The sequence below is a fragment of the Cebus imitator genome, unplaced genomic scaffold (genome assembly GCF_001604975.1).
Source record: "Cebus imitator isolate Cc_AM_T3 unplaced genomic scaffold, Cebus_imitator-1.0 Scaffold82, whole genome shotgun sequence".
Classification (NCBI taxonomy): Eukaryota; Metazoa; Chordata; class Mammalia; order Primates; family Cebidae; genus Cebus; species Cebus imitator.
The window spans coordinates 3,356-13,461 of NW_016107397.1; the positions used below are offsets into that span (position 1 = coordinate 3,356).

General features: G+C 49.9%; 1 protein-coding gene across 1 annotated transcript in view; it reads left to right on the forward strand.

Annotated features, from left to right (window-relative positions):
• RFC2 (replication factor C subunit 2) overlaps window positions 1-10,053 on the forward strand; it is a 12,810-nt gene extending 2,757 nt beyond the window's left edge. The window contains exons 2-6 of the mRNA XM_017533401.2: window positions 749-906; window positions 1,546-1,611; window positions 3,325-3,405; window positions 5,345-5,458; window positions 8,966-10,053. Of these exons, the coding sequence (XP_017388890.1) occupies window positions 749-906; window positions 1,546-1,611; window positions 3,325-3,405; window positions 5,345-5,458; window positions 8,966-9,076 (530 nt within the window). The 3' untranslated portion in view covers window positions 9,077-10,053. The remainder of the gene's footprint in view (window positions 1-748; window positions 907-1,545; window positions 1,612-3,324; window positions 3,406-5,344; window positions 5,459-8,965) is intronic.
• The last annotated feature ends 53 nt before the right edge of the window (window positions 10,054-10,106 follow it).

Below are 10,106 nucleotides of genomic sequence, written 5' to 3' on the forward strand. Positions count from 1 at the left end.
TCTTTTTTTTAAAAAAAAAAAAAAAAAAGAAAGAAAAAAAAAACTGGGGGTGGTCCATTCAGAATGAATTGTCATGTGCCCAGAAGGGCTATGTCCAGCACACAGCAATTCCAGAGTCCACTTGGGCCATGGCTGACTTATCTGAGGGCTTGTGGCATATGGATGTGTCTCTACTGGAGGATCATTGATCATTTCCTCATTTCCCCATCTGGAAGCTGTGGCTAGCCAAGGCCATGCCAGGTAATGCCAGCTGAGACCTCTCATTGCTTATTCATTGATACCTTGACATGTCACCCTGTTTTGCCTGTCTCTCTCTCTCTCTCTCTTTTTTTTTTTTTTTTTTGAGATACAGTCTCACTCTGTTGTCCAGGCTGAAGTGCAATGGTGCGATCTTGGCTCATTGCAGCCTCCGCCTTCTGTCTCACAAGATTCTCCTGCCTTAGCTTCCCAAGTAGCTGGGATTGCAGGCATGAGCCACCACACCTGGCTAATTTTTGTATTTTTAGTAGAGATGGGTTTTCACCTTGTTGGCCAGGCTGGCCTTGAACTCCCAATCTCAAGTGATCCTCCCACTTTAGCCTCCCAAAGTGCTAGGATTCAGGCGTGAGCCAAGGTGCCCAGCCTGCCAAGTCTCCATTGGGTGCCTGGGACTGTGTGGATCATGCAGCTGCAGCCTTGTAACTGAAGAGCTAGCAGGGTAACTTGGGCCTCTGCAGGGAAGCCTCACTGCCGTCCCGTCTCTCTTCAGAGCCCATTCAGTCCCGCTGCGCTGTCCTCCGCTACACGAAGCTGACAGATGCCCAGATCCTCACCAGGCTGATGAGCGTTATTGAGAAGGAGAGGGTGCCCCACACTGATGACGGCCTGGAAGCCATCATCTTCACGGCGCAGGGAGACATGAGGCAGGTATGTGGGCCGCTACCAACCAGGCGTGGGTGTCCTGGGCCTGCCATGTCCCTTTCATGGGGAAGGGGAGGGAAGTCACAGCTGCACAAGGCACAGCCAGATTAAGGGATGGAGACCTGGCACTCTCCTGGGACAGTGGGCTGTCTTGCTGGGACTCCAAGAAGAGATGCGGGGAAGGGATGAGGTGGGCAGATCACCTGAGATCAGGAGTTCAAGACCAGCCTGGCCAACATGGCGAAACCCCATCTCTGCTAAAAAAGTATAAAAATTAGCCAGGCGTGGTGACAGGCGCCTGTAATCCCAGCTTACTTGGGAGGCCGAGGCAGGAGAATCACTTGAGCCTGGGAGGTGGAGGTTGCAGTGAGCTGAGATCATGCCACTGCACTCCACTTTGGGTGACAGAGTGAGAATCTGTCTCAAAAAAACAAAAAGGCACCCTTGGCCTGATGCCGTGGCTCACACCTGTAATCCCAGCACTTTGTGAGGCAGAGGTGGGAGGATTGCTTGAGGCCAGTTCAGGACCAGCCTGGGCAACACAGCAAGAACCTGTCTCTACCCGCCTGTGCCCCGAAAAATAAATAAATCATTAAATTTTTAGAAAATAAAAATCACTGTTGACATGTGTTTGCTCCTGAACAGGCGCTGAACAACCTGCAGTCCACCTTCTCAGGATTTGGCTTCATTAACAGTGAGAATGTGTTCAAGGTACAAGCGCTGGTGTAGGCAGCACAGTCAGCAGAAGCCGTGCTTCCCCGAGGGGGTCGGTGGTGCTGAGGGGCTGGACCGGCAGCGGGGAAGGACACCTCGCTTTGGTGGCTGCCAGGGAGCCCACCCTGCTCCCATCTGTCCTCTCCCTGTCTCTGCTTTTGCTGCACAAGCGGGAGAGCTGGGGGTGGGGGACCTGAGACATCACTTGTGTGTGGTGGGTGAGGGAAGATCATTGATGTGTCATACCCAGGGCTGGGCAATTTCCGACGCGTCTTACTGGATCCCAGCAACTTCCCTGCACAGAGGTTCTTCCCATCACATTGTGGGTGATGACATGGGCCCAGGGAATCCCCTGGTCTCTAAAGGGCAGGCAGGAGCACCGTGCTATTCCCCAGCAGCCTTCAGATGCCCCACACTGGGATTTTTTGCAGTGCCGTGCCCTGCTTCCCACTTCTGCTCCTGGAGGGTAGGTAGCCAGGCTGAGGAAAAGGCCTCTCACTCTCCCACGTCTGCAAAGCATTTTTCTCTTAGGAATTCTTTTGAAAACTGCTTCTGCATCCTGATAACTTGGCGTCTAAATGCCATTTGGGAGACTAATTTCCCTGATTTGGGGGTAGAAACTGGGAACAGTTGTCTAAGCTTTCAGTCTAGAGCTCTTTACCAGGTTTGTGGACAACAGACAAGCTATTTTCGAAGCGTCTGGGTACACCTGGGCAGTGAATGTGTTTCTAAGGCCACTTAAGAAAGGGAAGCCCGCTCAGAAACAGGGGTGATGGTTCAGTGCCTGTTTCTTCTTGTAGGGTCACCGAGGGCTCAGGAAACCATGGCTTCAGCTGGGAAAAGACAAGGGCAGGTGTGGGTGCCCTCTGGAGCCATCAGGAGGCTTTCATTGAGAAGATTTAGGGGTTGACATTGTACCACAGCAGAGGCTAATGCCAGTGGGGAGCGCTGGGGGGAGGACAGAGCCCCGGAACCATCCATCCTCCTGCTGGAGTAGGGGCACCCCTCCTTTAGGGTGTCGGGCTGAGGCTGGGGACCCTCTGCAGGGAAGGTCAGTTCCTACTCCAGGGTGTAGATGAGAATTGGACCAAAGGACCTCCCAGTTCTAAAGTGAATTCCAAGTGGTTCTGGGCAAATGACCCCCTGCCAAGTGATGCAAGACAGGTGACTGCTGGCTTTAGTGCTGCCCCCGTGAGCGTCCTTCACAGGCCCATGGTTGCTCTTGTTCATCTGTCTTGTGTTTGGGAAATTTATTACCCTGGTGCTGGAAGCATTTCTCTTTGGTGGTGAGAGGAGCATTCCCCAAACTCATTCTGGTTGCTGGAGAATTTGATGAAAACAGCAGGTAGGCGGGGCATGGTGGCTCACACCTATAATCCCAGCACTTTGGGTGGCTGAGGCGGGTAGATCACGAGGTCAGGAGTTCGAGACCAGCCTGACCAACATGGTGAAACCCCATCTCTACTAAAAATACAGAAGTTAGCCGGGCATGGTGGCGCCCTACTCAGGAGAATCGCTTGAACCTGGGAGGCTGAGATTGCACCGTTGTACTCTAGCCTGGGCGACAGCGAGACTCATCTAAAAAACAAAACAGCAGGTTGAGAAGCTGGACCCAGAGATTGCCTGGAAGTTGGTCCGTCAGGGTCTCCCCGCTCATGCTGTTCCTCCCACCCTCACGGCCCCTGACTGCTTTCCTTTCCCTTTGGGCAGGTGTGTGACGAGCCCCACCCACTGCTGGTGAAGGAGATGATCCAGCACTGTGTGAATGCCAACATCGATGACGCTTACAAGGTCGGCCTCCTTTCCCCCCGCACCCCCGCCGCATCCTTGCAGACGAACCTCTCACTTCTTGGGCAGAGGATAGTGGGAGCCCTTCTGGTGCCAGGAACGTTATACACCTCACTCCATTAAAAATCATAGTTGGGAGGCTGAGGCAGGAGGATTTCTCGAGCCCTGGAGGTCAAGGCTGCTATGAGCCGTGATTGCATCACTGCACTCCAGTCTGGGTGACAGTGAGACCCTGTCTCAGGGAAAAAATATTAATATCATGCTATGTGTTAATCTGTCAAGTAGCTGGAAAAAAATGCTAGGAGTTGGGTGCACGTTACTGATGTGAAAATTGATTCAGAGAGGCTGAATTCCTTGCCCTAAGTCACTGTTTATTTCTTATTTTTGTATTTATTATTTTTTTAGAGACAGGGTCTTGCTCTGTTGCCCAGGCTGGAATGCAGTGACTCGGTCACAGCTCACTGCAGCCTCAACCTCTCAGGCTCAGGCGATCCTCCTGCCTCAGCCTTTTCCCAAGTAGCTGGGACTATAGGCAGGTGTCATTACACCCAGCCCTAAATCATACTGTTTAAAAGCAGTAGAGCCGGGCACGGTGGATCACCTGAGGTCAGGAATTTGAGACCAGTGTAGCTAACATGGTGAAACTCCGTCTCTAATGAAAATACAAAAATTAGCTGGGCTGGGCAAGGTGCCGCATACCTGTAGTCCCAGCACTTTGGGAGGCTGAGGCAGGTGAATCGATTAAGCCTAGGAGATGTCCAGCCTGGGAGGCAACGAGATTCTGTCTCACCAAAAAGAAAAAAAAACAGTAGAACTAGAATTCAGAATGGTATTTTTCTCCTGTAATTATGTCCTCTGCCAGAGAAATTTGTCAGCACAAGTCAGAAGGAAAGACCAGCCTAGCTCCTTCTCCAGTGAAGCCATCTCTCTGGTTAAGTGGGGGTGTCCCCATCCATTCCCATCGGCACAGGCATTCTGGGACCCAGCAGCCCCCAGCCAGCCAGGCAAGGAGGGACCAGGAAGATTGCAGCCTGACAGTGGGACTGGGCTTGTAAGCAGATTCCAGCAGGTGTGGCTGGGGTTCAGATGACCTCAAGCCACAGGGATGGCGTTTGTGTGGTTCAGGGTCATTGGTCCAATCGTAGGTTCCCTCTGCCTACTAGGCTGGAAGTTGACTGGGTTTAGGGCAGAGTTCCACCTAATGTGAAACTGAGTACACGGCGAGGAAACAGGCAGAGACCCAGGGCCAGGTCCCTGAGTGGACCTGAAGAAAGCCTTCAGATTTATGGACACAGCTGTTCTGCTCCCTGAATTCACCCCAAGAGGCCAAAGCAAAGGCAAAAAGGCCTGTCTCCAGACCCTGCAGCCTGTCGGGGGCGGAGTGGGTGGGAGGCAGGAGGCTGCTCGGCCTGCAGGGTTTGCCTGGTGACTGCAGCTGGGCGAAGCCAGCAGACGAATGTTCTGCTTTTGCAACTCTGCTGTACCTTGTCATCAGATCAATAAAGCGTTTTAAGAGCTCTGCATCAAGAGATGACATGAGTGTGGTAGTAGACAATTTTACAACACAACTTAAAATATTTGCATTCAGCTCCCCCACACCATAAAAAAATGAATAAACAAACATTTGCAGTAGGCTGGGCTCAGCAGCTCATGCCTGGAATCCCAGCACTTTGGGAGGCTGAGGCAGGAGGGTTACTTGAGGCCAGGAACTTGGGACCAGCCTGGGCGATATAGCAAGACTCCATCTTTATATTATTAAAAAATAATAATAAGCAAAACAAAAATAATTTGCAAAGTTATCTCTGTATCTGCCAGGAAAATCAGTTAAAGTACCCCTATGTGACCTGAAGGGCATGCCCCACTAACTGTGGTGAGTCTCAAAATCACATGGCTTCTTGCAGTTTCAAGTTGTTAAGCAGCCTACTCTGTCTCCTTTGTCTAGATTCTCGCTCACCTGTGGCATCTGGGCTACTCACCAGAAGATATCATTGGCAACATCTTTCGAGTGTGTAAAACTTTCCAAATGGCAGAATACCTGAAACTGGAGTTTATCAAGGTCAGTGAGAGTCTGGGAATGCCGCTGTTCTCAAGAATGTGGGCCATGGTGGCCAGGCGTGGTGGCTCACGCCTGTAATCCAAACACTTCGGGAGGTCGAGGCGGGCAGATCACCTGAGGTCAGGAGTTCGAGACCAACCTGACCAACATGGTGAAACCCTGTCTCTACTAAAAATACAAAAATTATCTGGGTGTGGTGGCACGTGCCTATAATCCCAGCTACTTGGGAGGCTGAGGCAGGAGAATTGCTTGAACCCGGGAGGCAGAGGTTACAGTGAGCTGAGATCGAGCCACGGCACTCCAGCCTGGGCGGCAAAGCGAGACTGTGTCTCAAAACAAAAAAAAAAAAACAAGACGGTGGGCTTGGCTTTCTCTGTTTGCTCACAGGACTGGCACCTTGAAGGTTCTCTGGTTCCCAACTGCAGCGTGAGGGAGGGTATGTCTTAGTCCCTTTGAGTTGTTATAAAGGAATACCGGAGACTGGGTGATTTAGAAAGGAAGGAGGTTGATTGGCTCTCAGTTCTCCAGGCTGTACATGTAGCATGAGGCCAGATCTGCCTCTAGGGAGGGGTTCAGGCTGCGTCTGCTCATGTTGGAAGTTGTAGGGGGAGCCTGTGCGTGCAGAGATCACCTGTCGAGAGAGCAGAGGGAGGTGCCAGGCTCATTTGAACAGCCAGCTCTCCAGGGAACTAAGGGAACCAGAACTAATTTATTACCTTGGGGTGGGCACCAAGCCATTCACATGGGATCTTCTTCATGACCTAAACATCCCCACGTTGGGGATCAAATTCCAAATGAGATTGGGAGGCGACACACGTCCGCACTGTGTCAGCATGGCTGATTGTCCTGGGCCAAGTTTGTTTCACCCAGTTCTGATTTTCTTCCTTTGAGGCCATCTTGTCAGTCGATTGATTTTTGTTTTGCTTTGTTTTGTTTTGTTTTGTTTTGTTTTGAGACGGAGTTTCTCGCTCTTGTTGCCCAGGCTGGAGTGCAGTGGTGCAATCTCGGCTTGCTGCAACCTCCACCTCCCAGGTTCAAGCGATCCTCCTGCCTCAGCCTACTGAGTAGCTAGGATTACAGGCACGCACCGCCACATGCAGCTTTTTAAAAATATTTTTAGTAGAAATGGGGCTCACCATGTTGGCAAGGCTGGCCTCGAACTCCTGACTTCAGGTGATCCACCCGCCTCAGCCTCCCAAAGTGCTGGGATTACAGGTGTGAGCCACCTCGCCTGGCTGATTGATTGATTTTTAAGGTCAGATTAATTGGGGTTTAATTTACATGGAGTAAAATTCAGCCTGTTAGGGACAGGACAAACGTACTCAGTCATGCAAACGCTGTCACAATCAAGATGCAGAATCTGTCATCCCAGAAAACTTAATGTGCCCATTTGAAGTCAGCATCCTCCCTGCCTGCCACCTGGAAACCACTAATGTACTTTCCCTTTGGGGGATATAATTTTCTGGAATATCGTGTAAATGGGACCATGTAGAACTTAGCCTTGTGAGTTTGGCTTCTTTCACTTTAGCAGAAGTACCTTTCAGATGTGTACACGTTGGTACCACTATCCATGCTTCAGTCCTTTTTTTTTTTTTTTGAAACGGAGTCTCACTCTGTTGCCCAGGCTAAGTGCAATGGTGTGATCTCAACTCACTGCAACCTCCGCCTCCCAGGTTCAAGTGATTCTCCTGCCTCAGCCTCCTGAGTAGCTGGGATTACAGGTGTGCGCCACCTCACCCAGCTACTTTTTATATTTTTAGTAGAGACGGGGTTTCACTATGTTGGTCAGGCTGGTCTGGAACTCCTGACCTCGTGATGCACCCACCTCAGCCTCCCAAAGTTCTGGGATTGCAGGTGGGAATTCAGTCCATTTTATCACTGAGAGGTAGCTCATCTGTGTGAATGTACCACAGTTTGCTCATCTGTTCACCAGCTGGAGGACATTTGGGTTTACAGATTATGGTGGCTGTGAATAAAGCCACTGTAAACATTTGCATATATGGATTAGTGTGAATGCAAATGTTAAGTTTTTATTTTTCCCAAGTAAATTCCCAGGGGTGAGATTGTCTGGGCGAATGGTAAGTGTATATTTTACTTGATAAGGAACTGCCAGACTGTTTCCCAAAGTGGCCTAGTGCGTGCATCCCACCAGCATTCCAGAGGATCCTCAACCTAGCCACCACGTGGAGTGCTCAGTTTGGTTTTTTTTTTTTTCCCTGAGACGGAGTTTCGCTCTTGTTACCCAGGCTGGAGTGCAATGGCGCGATCTCGGCTCACCGCAACCTCTGCCTCCCGGGTTCAGGCAATTCTCCTGCCCCAGCCTCCTGAGTAGCTGGGATTACAGGCACGCGCCACCATGCCCAGCTAATTTTTTTGTATTTTTAGTAGAGACGGGGTTTCACCATGTTGACCAGGATGGTCTCGATCTCTTGACCTCGTGATCCACCCGCCTCGGCCTCCCACAGTGCTGGGATTACAGGCTTGAGCCACCGCGCCCGGCCTCAGTTTGGTTTTTAAGCCATTCTAATAGGTGTGTAATGATCAGATGCGGTGGCTCATGTCTGTAATTCCAGCACTTTGGAGGCCGAGGTGCATGAATCACTTGAGGTCAGGAGTTTGAGACCAGCCTGGCCAGTATGGTGAAACCCCATCTCTACTGAAAACACAAAAATTAGCTGGGTGTGGTAGCACACGCGTGTAATCCCAGCTACTCAGGAGGCTGAGTAAGGCAAGGGAATTGTTTGAACCTGGGAGGCAGGCGTTGCAGTGAGCCGAGATTGCACCACTGCTCTCCAGCCTGGTCGACAAGAGCGAGACTCCATCTCAAAAACAAAACAAAAACAAACAAACCTAATAGGCATGTGATGAGATCTCATAGTGGCTTCAATTTGCATTTCCTTAATTAATATCTGAGCATTTCCTATGTCTTGTTTGCCATCCAGAATCATCTTTGATGAAACATCTTTTCAAATCTACCCATTTTTAATTTTAATCTATTTATTTATTTAGAGAGCAGCCAGGTTTTGTATTTTTGGTAGAGATGAGTTTTCCCTGTGTTGCCAAGGCTGGTCTTGAACTCCTGGGCTCAAGTTATCCTCCTACCTGGCCTCCCAAAGTCCTGGAATTACAGGTGTGAGCCACTGTGCCCGGCCTTTATTACTGAATTTTTGAGAATTCTTTATATAGTCCGAATGAGAGTTCCTTATCAGATAGATGTTTGATAAATACCTTCCTCTAGCAGGGCCTTTTTTCCTCCCACCTCATTTTCTTAACAGTATCCTTGAAAGAACTACCAGCATCTTTTGAAGACACAAATTGAACTTTAGGAAAACATCATTCATTGCATCTTAGCATTTATTTTCCGGCTGGAGTTTGAATTCCTCATGCTGATTTTGAACAAACTATTAGTTCAGTTCGTTTCTGTTTTTATTTTTTATTTTTTCAGTTCAGATTTTAAAAAAGAACTCCCCCACTTATTAACCAGATTTGAATTGGTTTGTTTTTCAGGAAATTGGATACACTCATATGAAAATAGCAGAAGGAGTGAACTCCCTTTTGCAGATGGCAGGCCTCCTGGCCAGGCTGTGTCAGAAGACAATGGCCCCGGTGGCCAGTTAGAGCAGAGACTTCGCTGACTGACTTACAGGTGCCCTATCCTGAGATGCAAGAGCTCTGGTCTTCCGACGGGGAAAAATGCCGCCTCAGGCTGGAGCCAGCGTGACTGCCCACTCCCATGGCTGGCTGGGCGCAGTGGCTCACGCCTGTAATCCCAGCATTTTGGGAGGCCGAGGTGGGTGGATAACCTGAGGTCAGGAGTTTGAGACCAGCCTGACCAACATGGAGAAACCCTGTCTCTACTGAAATATAAATATTAGCTGGCTGTGGTGTCAAGCGCCTGTAATCCCAGCTTCTCAGGAGGCTGAGGCAGGAGAATCCCTTTTGCCCAGGTGGTGGAGGTTGCAGTGAGCCAAGATCGCACCCTTGTACTCCAGCCTGGCAACAGGGACTGCATGTCAAAAAAAAAATACTAAACTCCTGTGGTTTTCATGTTTGCTTGTGGGCCATCTGAGTGTTTGCATTCAGCCTGTGCCGCAGCGACGCGGTGATGGGTCGGAAAGACGCAGAGAAGCTGAGGGCGGTACCTGGTCGGTGTGCGAGTTGACATTTGAGCTGATTGAGCCTTGCCTTGTTTGTCGGCCATAAAGTGACCACGTGAAGCCTCGAGGAAAAGCAGCTTCCTGTCCCTGCCAGCCTTGGCAGCCTGCAGGTAGGAAGGGCGATTAGATCGGAGACACAGCTCATCTCAGTTCTTTTATATTTTTCTTTTATTTATTTTTGTCACACACACAGCCTGGGTATAAACTCAGTTCATTTCAGTTCTTCCAGAAGCCTGAAGGGACCACTTTCCTGGGGCGAGGGCAGGGTTTGCGTCATTTCCTATTTAGACCAACTTCTCAGAATGGCCAGGCGGTGAGCCTTTCAGAAGGAGCCGCAGAGTGAAGAGGTACAGCACAGCCCTCGGGAAAACACCGTGATGCCCTTCCTGTGTTCTAGAGTGTGCTTTTTGCGCTTGCTGTAGAATTCCCCGGAGAATTTCATATTAACTTGTAGAATTGCCTTTTTTTTTTTTTTTTTTTTTTTTTTTTTT